This window comes from Aptenodytes forsteri, unplaced genomic scaffold (assembly GCF_000699145.1).
Source record: "Aptenodytes forsteri isolate BGI_AS27 unplaced genomic scaffold, ASM69914v1 Scaffold459, whole genome shotgun sequence".
Classification (NCBI taxonomy): domain Eukaryota; kingdom Metazoa; phylum Chordata; class Aves; order Sphenisciformes; family Spheniscidae; genus Aptenodytes; species Aptenodytes forsteri.
In genome coordinates, this window is record NW_008794121.1 from 248,571 (window position 1) to 264,422 (window position 15,852).

General features: G+C 48.6%; 1 protein-coding gene across 1 annotated transcript; it reads right to left on the reverse strand.

Moving 5' to 3' along the window:
- Positions 1 to 2,012: 2,012 nt before the first annotated feature.
- Positions 2,013 to 2,942, reverse strand: LOC103897018 (olfactory receptor 2AT4; the record flags this gene model as incomplete). Its single annotated transcript, XM_019471454.1, has 1 exon — positions 2,013 to 2,942. A coding segment is annotated over exon 1 (930 nt), but the record flags the coding sequence as incomplete, so codon positions are not given.
- Between the last annotated feature and the right edge of the window lie 12,910 nt (positions 2,943 to 15,852).

Below are 15,852 nucleotides of genomic sequence, written 5' to 3' on the forward strand. Positions count from 1 at the left end.
ACAAATTGGGATGAAGGGAAAATTATTTTTAATGATCCATGGCGCCCACTCTCTCACACAGTCTAATCCTGGAAGTCCCGAAAGCTCATTAGAGACCTCCTGGTCCCACGAAATTTCTTCAGGCACCTGAACTTGGTGTGCTTGTTCGTGTGTCTGCAAGATCCCTGGTGGAAACCTCTTTCTTAACATGTGTGCAGCTCTCCTCTCTTGCGAACAGGGGATCAGTGCTGAGTTTTCAGGGTACGTCCCCGTTCTGTTGGGGGAATCTCTGTGCTCCACCTCCCGGCAGCCTTTCCACTTCGGCGGGATGCGTGCAAACGAAGGCTGAAGACACGCAGAGGAACCACAACGGCTGGAAGGTCACTCGCATCTGAGAAGAAGACCTACTACTATTTTTGCCAGGATTTACTTCATTACTGCAGCTCTCACATGTATGTGTATGTGTATGTGTATGCCCATGTCTGCGTGCCCACGTGCTAACGAACACACGGGCATCTTTTGTTCCCTGTACGAATCCCGTGGTGCCTCCTCATTTGGAGCAAAAGCCTATGCCTGAGCGTGGTGGCCACTGTCAGGCAACCGAGATGATGCCATGCAAATGCCTCCGGTGTCTTACGCACAAGGTTTCAGCTCCTGCTCACACACTCGTGATAGAGAAGACGCTCTGCACGTTAGGGACTCAATGTAGTGGGAAACACTAAATGTTTAAAAAACATTTTAAAAAAAATGTATTCTGCCAAAAATGACTGTTATGTTTAGATGAACTCTTTCTTGACTCTCTTTCAATTAATCCCCAACCTACGTGTACATTTCTGGTGGTGGACAGTGCAGGAGAGCGGCCCCTGTCACCTCCTCGCCCGGCTGGCAGGGTCTCCACCGCTCCAGCCCTCCTTGGCTGGAGATCCTCTGCTCAGAGGCAGGCAAGAGCATTGAAGGTTGGTCACAGGAGGGTAAAAATGTTTGTACACTGGGAACGGAGACCCTTCTGATCTTACATGGGCTATCAAAGCAATGGATTGAATCTGGGTTGAATCAGCATCTCAAGTTAAAAATGTTAGTGGAAGAATGAGTGAGGAGATAGCCCAAGCCTTTCCCCAAATCTCTATTGTAGACCCCAACACCTTTAACGAGCTTTGAAAGGCTCCGTTAAACAGACGCCGTAGGAAAGACATGTATTTCAGTATGTTAACCACCGAAAAAATCAGGCACGTCTCAAAAAGTCAGAGATGCCCATTTGCACCCAACTATCTGCCTGCGCTGGAGAAAAAAATGACTTAAATAAGCTCCAGATAAGCAATCACACTTTCTGATGCTTGATAGCATCTCTGGGTAAAATTTGAGGTTCATGGTGTTTTGTTGACTGTTGCTTCACATCGGCTTTCCTAGTGCAGGAACCTGTGGATCAGGCTGTTGGATATAAGAGGTGGTTGATGGCACCGTATTGCACATGGGCACCGTTTCATCCAGCTGTACAAGCTGCATTTTTAATTTACCTTTAACTTTTCCCACAGTTCTGCAGTCCCGTAAAGTGATTTTTTCGTTTCCTCACCCAGGAGTAACAGTCCAGGGTCACCCCTGTCATTTCTAGGGAAAATAACTGCTACCACCCCTGGAAACTCTTAAATGGAGGAATTAAAATAATGCATCCTCTACAGCACAATGTGGAGGGGAAAGTGCAAAGAAATGTGGTACTGCTCAGCTTTATTTAGTGCATTTTCACTTTATTTAGTGCATTCACAGCTTTATTTAGTGCATCTCTGGTTTAGTCACTGAAGGATAGAAACCAAACCAGAAAATTATAAATATTACAGCAAGTCTACTAAAAACTTTACAGAAATAGGCTGAAATACATTAACATAGGATATACCACAGTTCAGGGGACCCAAACAGAACTCCAAAGGCGATGATGTCTTAATTAACCAGAGGACTGAAATAATAAACAGCATGAGGCTTCTGCGCTGCTGTAAATTTTACCCAAATAAATTAAATTTTTTAGAAAGGGGAAAGATTTTCAGAAAAATAGACTTTTTAACTGCAGGTTTTACTTCCTTGTTCTGTAAAGTGTAAATGATGGTGTTTAACAAGGGAGTTAGAATAGAGAAGACAACGTTGCTCATGACGTGGACATCAACGGGGATGTCCGCTCTGTAGGACATGTACGCCACAGCGATGGGGGAGTAGTAAGTGCCCACCACAAGCAGATGGGAAGTACACGTTGAAAAAGCTTTCATGCGTCCTTCTTTGGAGTTGATCTTTAGTATGGAGAGGATGATGTGGACGTACGAGAGGGTGACAAGCAACAGAGGGATGACCAACACTGTCATAGCGATGGAGAACCCCAAGAAAGTCTGGAAATTGGCACTGAAGTCCAAGCACGTGGCTTCTACCACTGCCAGGTGGTCACAAAAGCAGTGGTGAACCCTGGTTGTGTCCCTGTAAGCCAGCTGAGAGGTCTGCGTGATGATGGGAACGGGTATTAGCAGCGCAGTGATCCAGGCGCTCGCTGCCAGATGGATGTTCACTCTTCTTGTCATCTTGGCCGGGCAACAGAGGGGGTTGCAGATAGCTTCGTAGCGGTCGTAAGCCACGACTGCTAGGAGAAGCGCCTCGGTTACTGTCAACCCATGAAAACTGTACATCTGCAGAAAACAGCCCCAAAACGAGATGGTTTCAGCGTTGCCCAGGAACATTGCCAGTGTTTTGGGGATGGTGGTGGCTGTGAAAAGCACGTCTAACACAGGGAGGTTAATCAGGAAAAAGTACATGGGTTTGTGGAGCGTGTGGTCGACCACAACCACGGTGATGATGACGGCCTTACCAACCAGGATCAGCAGGTAGAATAGCAAAAACACAACGAAGAGGGGGGTCTGGAAATCCTGGAAAGCTGGAAACCCCACCAAGAAAAAGACTTTAGTGGAAGCGTTGCTGCTGCAGCTTTCCATGGTGGGACTGGTCAAAACACCTGCGAGGATGAAGAGGGAGTAAGGAAACAGGCTGATGTGCAGGAAGGCATTTTCTCTAAGGAGCTTTGCAGAGGTTCTGCAAGGAAAACGCACGTTGGATGAAATCTTGCAGAGCCAAGCACGTTGCAAGACACAGCTCGGCCCCTCTTGTCTCTAACCCGCAATTAAGATGATTTGGATTCTCTGTTGATGATGTGGATCACGTCTATAGATGGCATGCTCTTCAGCTTTGGGCATGAAGGGCAAGGATTCATCTCACCTGGCTTTGGGTGCTCTTCGTGCAGAGTCCCCCATCTGCACCGGTCCTCCTGGTTCCCTTTTCTGGTCCGTGGGGAAAAGGGGCATTTTGGGGGATGCAGCTCCTCTGCCCCATTCGGCACCGTGGGGGAGATGAGTCGCGTTATGGAAACGCCCATTTCTCTTTAAGGGAATTCAGGGAATTAGCTCAGAAAATCTCACCTGGCTTTGGGTGCTCTTCGTGCAGAGTCCCCCATCTGCACCGGTCCTCCTGGTTCCCTTTTCTGGTCCGTGGGGAAAAGGGGCATTTTGGGGGATGCAGCTCCTCTGCCCCATTCGGCACCGTGGGGGAGATGAGTCGCGTTATGGAAACGCCCATTTCTCTTTAAGGGAATTCAGGGAATTAGCTCAGAAACCATCCATCTTGCGTTATGGAAACGCCCATTTCTCTTCTCTAAGGGAATTCAGGGAATTAGCTCAGAAACAGTCAATCATCCATCTCTCTTTTTCTAGGTTATTACAATCTTTGCTACCCAAAGTCATTCTCATCACCGGTTTTCGTGCCCATGTTACCTCTGGGTGGCTACTTGCAGCTCACTGCCTTTCCCACGGTCATTGCAGCACGCAGTCGATTGCTGCTGCTGTTGCTGAAATTCAGATGAAAATGTAGAACTTCTTTTACTTCCAGGTCGTTTCCTGGTACATAAAAGCAAAGGAACTTTCACGGTAATTTTTTGGGCTGGTGTAGGTCAGCCTCATGTCTTTTACCATAGTAAGAAATGTTTTAGAGATTCATGAAGTTCAAAGACACTGTAATAAAAAAACTAGGAATAAGTATCTGCCAGTGACTTCAGCTCAGACGGAGGGGAACACGATGTGGGACAGCTTACAGCCCTTACGTATTTTACATAATGTAGCTCTACAATTGCATTATTCATATAAACTTGTGATACTTTTTTGAATTTCTCCAGGAAGGGTAAGAAAGAGCAGGCCGTACTTCTCCGTTTATTTTACATTATGAGCTTTTAAGATTCCTGCGTTACAAAGATTTTCTTCCCTCTCAATAGAAATACTTCCTCTGTTACTCATAAAGATTGAATGCAGATTGGAGAGGACTGTTCTGCCCAAACCCTATGGAATATGCTTGCTTGCTGCGGCAAAATAAAGCAGTGTTTTGGGAACTTCCAGCATCTTCTATTCAAGCCGCGAAAGAGCTGCTGCACTTTCCTAGGCACAAATTCCTTTGGAATTTATCTATTTTCTCTACCATTGGGTAAATCGAAACTAAGATAATGTTCAGAGGAAAAACCACCCTTGTTTTCATTAGGTTTATGCTAAAAAAAGAAGGAGAAATGAAGCTTAATTAAGTTTTTATGCCTTTTCTTGGTTTCCTTATCCCAATTTAAGAGAGGAGAAATAAAGCTCTCTTGGAAATGTTTTGTGCTTGGCCACAACTAGTTGAAAGTAATGGTTGGTCTCATGCAATTTCCTAACGTTATTAAATCTCTGGTAATTTTCAGATAGTTTTACCTTTCACCCAGAAAGTCATCTCCATAACCATACAGGAGAGCTCCATTTAATATTACAAATAAATAGATTTTCTGCCACACTGAGATTTAAATACAATTGATATTTCGTTTACTCTCTACCTCTCATCTGATCTACCCTTCTCCATTTCTCTTTCTCGTTATTATTTTTTCCAAACTGGTAAGTTTTGAGGATGTAATTTGTATAAACAATGCCACGCTATTAAAAAACCGAAGAGAATTTATTGTATTGAATTAAAATTGCCAGCATGTAATGTCCTCAAAATTAGCATTGATTTGAAGTTGTTTTCAGACATAGTAGATCAAATTCTCATTCTTTGGAGCCTGTTGACATGTATTACAGTCATAGTTTTCCATCCTGGACCCCATAAGAACATGTAAATCAAAATGAAACACTTAGTCTAAAAAATATTATCGTATTAACAGAATAGTATCAACAATAACTCACTTGCACTTTGAAGTTATAACAAGGTCTTCCCCTTCCTTAATGTTATCCTTAGTGGGAAGCGAAAAACTCCTGCAATAAATCAACGGGCAAAGCCACTGCTGGTATCGAACATATTTGAACGCGCTGCCCTGCTCCCCACCCAGAGATGCTCTCCGTGATGTTTTTCTTGCCTTGAGCTGGGAGACCCACACGTTATTTTCCCGATAGAGTATCTCAATAGTTTTGAATCCCCCTGTTGCACGCCGCAGCTCACAGCGGATGGAGATCCTACAACAGATTTGCATAGTCAAGAGCAGCAAAGGAAGAGTTTTCACTACCCAAAGTTTGTCGTGTGATGGAAGTGAGCTGTTGTGTCGAGGCCGGTGGAGAAACACTGGAGGAAGACCAGTCTTTTCTTCCCAGATCTGGAGGAGCTTCCCATGGTTCAATATTGGCCCTTCCTCTGGCATTTCCTTTCCAATGCCTGGGTTGCGCTCTGGAGGGCGTGAAAGTCTCCATCTCCCCTTGCACACCACCCGGGGCATACACCAAAGATGTAGCGCACAGCCAAGGCAGAGGAACAGCTCTCAGGTAGGGTCAGCAGCAGCTCTCCCAAATGTGGGCACAGCCCAAATGCAAACGCAACCACAGAGGATCCCGACCTGTATCTATTCTAGCTCCATCTCCTTTCTCCAGGATTTTCAGGTCAAGCCTGGTACGTGGCTCAGCTGGTGCAGGAGGAGCGGGCAATCGCAAAGACAACATGCATGAGACTGGGCTGGGCAGTATCTCTGGCTGCTCGGGAGTTTCCTTGGGTGCCATCCCTGCAGGTTGGCCTCTGGTTCTTAATTCTACCTCGGACAGGAGCCCAGGACTGCTCCATGCACCATGCTTAGGCATGTCTAGGTATGTTGGCCAACATACAACCCCTTCACATGGACAACCGGGTGACTACTTCAGCCGTCCCTGGGCCACTTCTGTGAGCAGCCCATCTCCTTGCCCTCGCCGTGCCCGAGACCATCACCTCTAAACCTCACAGCTTCTTCTTTTGGAGGCTTTGTCAAGTGTGGCTGAGGCCAAGGGGAAAAATGACAGCCCTAGAGAGCTGTGTGGACTGGGAAATCCAGGCATGCGGCATGAGAAGACACTGCCACCTGGCTCTATAGTCAACGGAGGGATGCATTCCCTTTGAGGGGCAATTCAGAGCTACTAAACTCCTTCTCCAAATGTCCTCCCAGACAAATGTCGTCTTGCTCCAGATGCCTACATAAACATCTTCACTGTCCTCTAACCATCTTAAGTCAAAGCTGTTGGATGGCAATTAGAAAGGGTTAAATCCTGTCCTGTGTAAATAGGTTCTGATGCACTCAGGCTTCTGTGGTGCAGGATGCGTCCTTGGACACGGTACAGAAAAATACAGATTTGATTACAGTATTAGCAATTAATGAATAATGCACTGACCTGCATCTCAGGAGGATCTGGATACATAACAGAAACTCAAACCAGCCTCATTTCCATTGCTCCGACCCAATTATTCCTCCAAATTGCAGTCATATCTTTGACAAATGACAGAGCTGGAGAGCTCTGCCAGATGGTGGGATCTGGCGGTGCTCCTGGAGTGTGTCCTCAAAGTCATTTTTCCCAGGATATTTTTCCAAAGTCATTTTTCCCATTTTTCCCTCCCTCCCTGGGAGAAGAAGCCAAGCCAGAATATAGGTGGGGTTCAGGTACCAGTTCCTTGGGTCCAATGTCCTGGGGCTGAATCCTCAGGCTGGGGGAGATGGGGTCAGCAGAGCATCGCTGAGGGCTTGGCAAGAGGTTGAGATCTTTTTGGGAACCTGAGGACATAAAGATGGATCCCAGTTTGGTTTTATTTGTAAAGTGTGAGGTGGGATTCATGCCAGATTGGGCCAGCTAGTTTTTAAACAGAATCTTTGAAATAAACTTTTACTGCAGTGGGTGGTTTGCATGCATCTTTGAATCCTCAGTATATTTTCATGATTATCTTGCCCCCTGGCCATTCTCCAGCCACGTCCTGACCAAGAGCCACCACAGCCAGAAACAGTAATGTGGTGGAGCTGTGCAAAGTCCCTCCTGAATGGACTTAGTGTCCTTGATAGCCGCCAAGTGCTCACGACACTTGTTGATAGGTTTTGGTGTGAGGTTCACACCTTCTCCATCATGTTTCTGCTGTGGATGTTATCCTGCAGTCCACATCTTGCTCCAGGGACTAACAGGGGGACACCAGCTATGTTTCCAAGCAGACAAACCCACAAAACTATGCTTTCCTGAGCTTAGACTACGGATGAGAAAAATCTCCCCTACCTTTAGTCACCTGAAAATTTAGTTCTAATATTCTTCTAGAAAACAGGTAATAAAATATCCCTTGCATGGCACAAAGGAGGAACTCATTGCTGATTATAAACCATTCGAGCTGTGGTCTTGCCCTGTCAGTTATAATTTAAGTTTTAATTACGGGTAGCTTCAGATACACCCACTGTAGATGATCCTGGGATTATCTAGCCTCTGCTCATTCTCAACAAATTGGTGGAAAAATGCGTTACAGGACAACAATCCCTCCTTCAGGATGGCAGTTTTATTAAACTACCCAATTCTGTGAAACACCCACACGCTCAGGACTAAGAGCTGCTCCGGCTTAAAATGTCATCGCTGGCTTCCCTGGGGACAGGACAGAGATGCTCAAGGTGTCAGTTGGTTCACAGCAGTCTGCTAGACCTGAATGTTGTATGGTCTCGAGCACACCAATGTCTGGTGGTATCTGCGATATCTCCTCCCAGGAGTGCAGCTCTGTAGGATCCTGGTGATGTCACCACCGTGGTGTCTGCAGCTGTCCCAGGTGGGATGGCCATGGTGGGGGGAGGATGGAGAAGTCAGCACAAACGTTGACACCCTCAGCAGATCTGAGGTCCATGTTCCTGCTCCAGGCCATGGTGGGTGAGAGGGTCCGCTGGGGAAGCTCACCTCATTCGGAAGCAGATGTCTGGCGTAGCTGGAGAAATTGCACCATGAAAATGCTACACATGAAGCTGCGGGGACTTGCTCAAGCGTGACTAGCAGATATCAGCAAAGGAGGCTGCTAAATGCCGTGAGACAAATGACCGAATCACAGAATTGTTGAGGTTGGAGAGATCCTGAGATCATCTGGATCATCTACGGCAGGTTGCCCAGGACTGTGTCCAGTCGGGTTTTGAATATCTCCACATATGGAGACTCCATGACCTCTCTGAGCAACTTGTCCCAGTGTTTGGGTGGGGGACAAATCCCTTCCCTGTGCTACGGTTGCACCGAGCAGCAGCCTCCCCACGCCGTTCCCCTCCCCGAGCACATCTGGCCAGGTGTGGGACAGGGCAGCAGAGCTGTCAGACAGAAGCCAACCAGACCTTCCTGAATGAGACCACGGTTTCTCTTGAAGGCCTGACCTCTCTGAGCAACCTGTCCCAGTGTTTGGGTGGGGGACAAATCCCTTCCCTGTGCTACGGTTGCACCGAGCAGCAGCCTCCCCACGCCGTTCCCCTTCCCGAGCACATCTGGCCAGGTGTGGGACAGGGCAGCAGAGCTGTCAGACAGAAGCCAACCAGACCTTCCTGAATGAGACCACGGTTTCTCTTGAAGGCCAAGCCCTTTCGCCTGGGAGCTCCCACTCTTCCTGGCTGGGACCACCCATTGGGATGGCAGAAGAGCCAAGCCCTGAGCTAGTTCAGCTCAGTTCATTACTTACAACCAATAAGATATTTTTTTTCATCTCCTTTTCTTCTCCCTCCTTCCCTTTGCCCTCAGACTTGTCTGAGCTACCTTCTCCCACTGCCACACCCTGCTCCTCCAGCTCATGAATCGCTTCTCCTCCGCTGTCTTCCATTGCGTGAGCCTCACTGGTCCTCCCTAGGGTTTCCTCACCATGCCTGGAGCCCAAAACCCCCATCCCACCCTCACCCCCCCTCAATCTTCAAAGCTGCAAAATTTTTTTGCAAATTTGCAGACATTGCCAATTTGCAAATCAACACTGCTACCCACTTTAATCCTTCTCTGTCCCCCCTCGCACGCTCATCTCTGGTCATCTGGTTTCTGCGGTCACTTCTCGGAGCACGTCTTGGTGCAAGAAGGCTGAGGGCATGTGTCCCCTTTTCCCCATGCAGGAGGCAGGATCTGGCCCTGCTCCATGGGCATGAGAGCACATAACGTCCATGCTAAGCCATGATCACGCTCAGCGCAAACAGGACAGGTAACGACTCTGCTCGTTTCCATCCATTTTCTAACGTACACCTTCTGGAGCAATTTCCCATTCGAAGTTCTGATTGCATCTGAGCGGACGCGGTGCCCCTGACGGCGGAGCTCCTGGGTGCTCGTGTTAAAAATACTCCCCGTAAACATTTGGGAGAAGTTCTGTTTCCAAACATGTTTGTTTCGAAACACTAATTCTTACCCTCAGGTGGCAACGCCAGTGAAAACAGCGCAAATTGGTCTCTCGGTGGCTTGCAGGTCTTTGGGGTTTTAGAAATGTTTTTCAGAATGATTAATGTCCAGGGACGGCATAATCGGGGCTTGCACGGCCAGTGCTGGAGTGTGCCGAAACCTTGGGGAGCCCGAGCCTCAGATTGCATGGGTCCCAGTGAGCATGCAGTAGGAATTTTAAAGGTCTTAAACCCTTTAAACTGTTTTGTTGGTTCTTTTTTTTCAGCCCTGACATGTTAAGAAGCTCTGGGTGACTTGGTCTATGGAGAGAGGTTACACTTCGGGCTGCTCTGCAGATGTGGGGTGTCATCCTGGAGCCACTTTTTGTTCTCCCATAAGTAAACTCATGAACACTGCTGTACCCTGCGGATGTCCCAGAGTAGCACAAGTGCTTTCATTCTCCTAACTATGACTTGCTGGAAAATACTTTCATTTTCACCTATATGCTAGATTTAAAGAGAAAAGGTCCAGCGAAGAGCCGGCAGTGTGCCCAGGCGGCCAAGAAGGCCAATGGCATCCTGGCCTGGATCAGAAATGGTGTGGCCAGCAGGAGTAGGGAAGTGATCGTGCCCCTGTACTCGGCCCTGGTGAGGCCGCACCTCGAATACTGTGTTCAGTTTTGGGCCCCTCACTCCAAGAAGGACGTCGAGGTGCTGGAGCGTGTCCAGAGAAGGGCAACGAGGCTGGTGAGGGGTCTGGAGAACAAGTCTGATGAGGAGCGGCTGAGGGAACTGGGGTTGTTCAGCCTGGAGAAGAGGAGGCTGAGGGGAGACCTCATCGCTCTCTACAACTCCCTGAAAGGAGGTTGTAGCGAGGTGGGGTCGGTCTCTTCTCCCAAGTAACAAGCGATAGGACGAGAGGAAACGGCCTCAAGTTGTGCCAGGGGAGGTTTAGATTGGACGTGAGGAAAAATTTCTGTACTGAAAGAGTGGTGAAACATTGGGACAGGCTGGCCAGGGAAGGGGGGGAGGCCCCATCCCTGGAGGGATTTAAAAGACGTGTAGATGCGGCGCTGAGGGACATGGTTTAGTGGGTGGTGGTGTTGGGTTGACAGTTGGACTCGATGATCTTAGAGGTCTTTTCCAACCTTAATGATTCTGTGATTCTATGATTTATGTAAAAATTTCTTACATTGATGCCATCTGAAATAACTTTCTCTTTATTTCATGATTTCTTTTTTTTTTTTTTTAAAGAAAATAAAAATAACATGCCTGCATAAAAATAAATTAGCAATGTTTGGCCAAGAACATAAGAGCACAGCTGATGCCCAGCCGTGTCAGACCATGGCCCAGCTCACGCCGCCTGCTCTCCGCAGTGGAGATGCTAACAGGGAGAGCCCCTTCCTGGGCTCCATTGCATTCACACTACCCCAGCAGCCAAAACTCTCACACCGTCCCTTTGCCATCTGTTCATGGACCTGTTGTCCGTCAACTTGACCTGCTGGTCCTCTGCACCTCTACAACCTCGTGGGCTGTAAATCCCCCTTCGACCTGCTGGTCCTCTACATCTCTACAGCCTCATGGGCTGCAAATCCCCAAGATGCACTGCCTGCTGCATAAAACCAGGACTTTCCTGTTTTAAACCATTCCTCTACTGGTTTCAGTGAGCATCCGCTGGTCCTACTGCTGGGGGGGTTTCAAATGTCAGATCTGCATTCACCTGAACTCCATCCCCTCCCCCCTGCTCCCTGCTCGAGCTGGGAGTGATCCTATATAGGAGCAAACTAATGCTTGGAATGATGAACCCAGCTTGCCCCCGTTTAAAAGATTATTGACCGCACCATTGATTTTGAATTTCAGAAGTTCTGGGGAGGGAAATGCTCATTTCTCTTTGTGTGCCTAAAATGCTGGATGTCACTCTTCAGCTACCCAATTTCACCAAGTGTGCACGATTGATAATTAAAAAAATAGCTGAATAAGGGAAGATTAATAAATGGATATGCTATGAACAAGGTGAGTGACATGGCTAGATCTAATCGGTATTTGGATGCCGTAAAAGTGTGTTTCCCTACAGCACGTGAATTCCGTATAAATCACCCCCATATCTCAAGTTGCAAAAACAAGAACAGAGAAGGGTATTGGGGCAGGGTGAGGATGACACCTTCCTTCCCCCCTTGTGCTTGTGGTTTTTCTGTGCACGAGGCATGTGCCATCCTGTTAAAAAGGGGCAAAGGACTCAGCAATTCCCCAAAGCACAGCTGGTCTCATGCAGCTCGTACCCCACAGCCTCCAGGATGGCTCTTCAGGTGAGCAGCCCCAAATTTATAGGCAGGGCTGGGGGTTTTCTGTGCAGCGGGTTGAGAGGTGGGTGGCGGCAACTTGATTCACCGGGAAATTTGTCTGAACAGCCCTGACTTTGCCGATGGGGAAACTGAGGCTGGCGGGAAGCCGGGACGTCCCTAGGACCTGCTCAAGATGTGGGTGGGTGCAATCCTCACTCACACAAAACTGTGAGCAGCGGGAACCTAGAACTGCTGTTTGCTTTTTCCTTTTGCCTAGCTAAAAATTGTCAGATAAACTAATTATTTTTTTATTTCTTCCCTTTTTCCAGAGATATGCACAGAAATAAAATTCATCCCCAGCCCCAGAACTCTCTGGAGAGCTGGCGGGCTGCGGAGTGAAGGATGCTCGGAGCTCGGGGCATCCCGACTCCGAGACTTTGCAGGCTCCCTGCTTGCATGAAGGGAGCGTCCTCCTTCTCCGCTCTAACACTGCCACCCCCAGGCACACCGGCACACAGCTCCCCGGCCTTGGGGGGCCCAGTGTCCCCAGGACCTGCCGGACTCCTCCTCTTCTCTGCCCAGGGCAGAAGAGGTCATCCATCCATCCATCCATCCATCCATCCATCCATCCATCCATCCATCCATCTCCATCCATCCATCCATCCATCCCTCCATCCATCCCTCCCCTCCATCATCCATCTCCATCCTGAGCTGTGGTGGTAAATACCAGCTGACGGCTCTGAATGTTCCCACCAGCTTTTCAACAGGCAAATACTCCCCAGCTAGTTATTTTGGGGGGATACATGGCTCGAGTGACTGGCACCTGGGTGAGAGTCCTTCATGCCTTACCTCCTTGCAGTGTCCATGCAAGTCACACAACCTGTTTCTGTATACGGCATTCAGGTTTTCACCTATGGTGGATTTATGACCAATGGACACGCTTCTAATCCTCCCCAGCGCAGTGCTATGAGGGAAGAAAGGATTTGGGATTATATCAGCACAGCCGTGCCTAGCCCAGGGACTTGGACAAATGCGCTGGTGGAGCAATATCTGCCCTGGACCCATGGTGCAGACCCTGGAAGGGTTGGCTGGAAGAACCTTCATGGCCACCAGTCCAACCTCCCCCTCCAAACGGGACTGTCACCTGCATGGGTCAGGGCACCACATCCTCAGAGCATCCGTTTTTTTTCTGTTGAGCCCAAAGGAGCTACCTGGAGGTGGAAGTCTCCACTTGGTCAGGTGAAACCCTACCGTGAGACATGGGCTGGTCAGGGCCTTGCAAACCTCATGTTAGAATCATAGAATCACAGAATGGTTTGGGTTGGAAGGGATCTCTAAAGGTCATCTAGTCCAACCCCCCTGCCGTGGGCAGGGACACCTTCCACTAGATCAGGTTGCTCAGAGCCCCTGTCCAGCCTGACCTTGAATGTTTCCAGGGATGGGGCATCCACCACCTCTCTGGGCAACCTAAATGCCCGAATTTGCACTGTGACTCCAGGGACATCCAATGAAGCCACCAGCAGGTGCATCAAAGCAAACAAGAGGAGGTGGCTCTTCATGTGGTGTCCCATCCATCCTGTCGTGAAACTCCCTCCCATGGGATACTACGAGATAAAGCTGACACAAGTTCAATGAAGGACCTGGGATGCCAGTGGAAGAGAAATTCAGGGCTGCTAAATAGTTAATGACTGTCCTGACTCAAGGAAACATTGAGTTGTAAATGGTTATACTCTTGGGGCCCCTATTGGACCATCTCATGGACGAGGTGGGCTGCTGGCCACCTGGACACAGGTGTCTTCTCAATTGCTCGTGCAACCTTTGAGAGTTCCTCACAAGCAGGACGATTGCTCGGATGTGGACATTTTCATAGAATCATAGAATCATAGAATTGTTTAGGTTGGAAAAGACCTCTAAGATCATCGAGTCCAACCATCGACCCAACACCACCACCCACTAAACCATGTCCCTAAGCGCCTCATCTACACGTCTTTTAAATACCTCCAGGGATGGGGACTCCACCACTTCCCTGGGCAGCCTGTCCCAATGTTTCACCACTCTTTCAGTAAAGAAATTTTTCCTCACATCCAATCTAAACCTCCCCTGGCACAACTTGAGGCCGTTTCCTCTCGTCCTATCGCTTGTTACTTGGGAGAAGAGACCGACCCCCACCTCGCTACAACCTCCTTTCAGGTGGTTGTAGAGAGCGATTCCTCTCCTATTTAGAAAATCCAATTAGCCTGGCTTAATGAGAAGGTGCCGTTGTGCCTGGGAGATGTTTTTCTGATGTCGCTGCAGCTGAGCTCAGCCCTTTGGAGACGTGGCCAAGTGTCCTGCCCATGGGAGGCTCTCCTGGTGTAAAACAGAGATCAGCGATGGAGCATGTCAGCATTGCTGTGAGACCTGATCATCACTTGGAAATGAAGAAAAAAAAAAAGTTAAATTTTAATACTTTGAGGCTATTCTGTGTCATCCTGCTCAGGCAGAGGGTCTGACGGGGAGGACTTTGGAACTTGCTGAATGTCACCGTGGCGCTGCCCGCACTGTCTCTCCTTGGCTGTCAGCAATAGCTGGCTCTAAGCTTGGCTTATCTCCTTGCACAGCCGGCACGGTGCAGCTTAGCGTGGCTCCTGCCTGTTTTCTCAGCTGCTTTCGCTCTGCACTCTTCCAGATTCACAGCCTCTCACCGTGACTTTCCAAAGCCAGCACTGGAAATTACCCTGTCCTTAAGTCCTCCAAAATAGGGCCCAAGCAATTCTAAAATACTGAGCTTATCTAAGCACTCCCAAAACTCCTCTTTCACCATTTTTGGCTCTGTCCATTCCCCTCCACTGTAGGTGTCTACTTTGCTCACAGCTGCCATTGACCTTTTGGTGACCATTGATGTGAAAAAGCCATTAAGCAGTGTTGGCTGGCAATGCCACCATGGAGCAGAAGACCAGCTCCTCCCTGGGCTTCCTCCTCTCCACGTGCTGGTGGCCATCCTTGCAGCTCTGGTGGCCGTCCTTGCTGGCTGGATCCCCCGCTACGTGCTCCTGCTGCTCTTCAGTATTGTCCCAGCGATCTCAGCCAGTTCCCACCTTCTCTGGGTTTCCTTCTTGGCTTGAAACCAGAGCACCAGACCACGCTCTTACAACACTTTCTATCCATCCCTTGAATTGAAAATCCCTCATTTCTGTAAACTCCAGGGTTTTTTGACCTAGTTAGCTGCCTGCGAAGCTTCCTCCACCTGATCTTCATGGCTTTGTAGCAGACCCACACAACAGTGTTCATTTTCTTGTCCCATCTCCTACGGACTTTCAGCTGGTCTAACTCTTGGCGTGGTCTGAACTTCAGAGTAAATCCGTACCTCTACGGCGATACAGAAAGCATCACGCTCCTCTTTTGCTCCTGTCTGCCCTTCCTGAAAACATTAGTCCTTTCTCTGTTAATATTCTAGTTATGGAGGTTGTTTCGCTGGGTCTCTGGTGGGGCAGTATGAGCCATTGACTCAAGTCCAGGCTTCCAGCTCTTCCTATTCCCCTCCACACTCCTTGCATTAAGATACAGACATCTGGGATGTTGGGTGGACTGACCCATCATCATCTTATGAGGAGCGGCTGAGGGAACTGGGGTTGTTTAGCCTGGAGAAGAGGAGGCTGAGGGGAGACCTCATCGCTCTCTACAACCACCCGAAAGGAGGCTGTAGCGAGGTGGGGTCGGTCTCTTCTCCCAAGTAACAAGCGATAGGACGAGAGGAAACGGCCTCAAGTTGTGCCAGGGGAGGTTTAGATTGGATATTGGGAAAAATGTCTTTACTGAAAGAGTGGTGAAACTTTGGACCAGGCTGCCCAGGGAAGTGGTGGAGTCCCCATCCCTGGAAGTATTTAAAAGACGAGTAGATGAGGCACTTAGGGACATGGCTTAGGGGGTGGTGGTGTTGGGTCGACGGTTGGACTCGATGATCTTAGAGGTCTTTTCCAACCTTAATGATTCTATGATTCTATGATT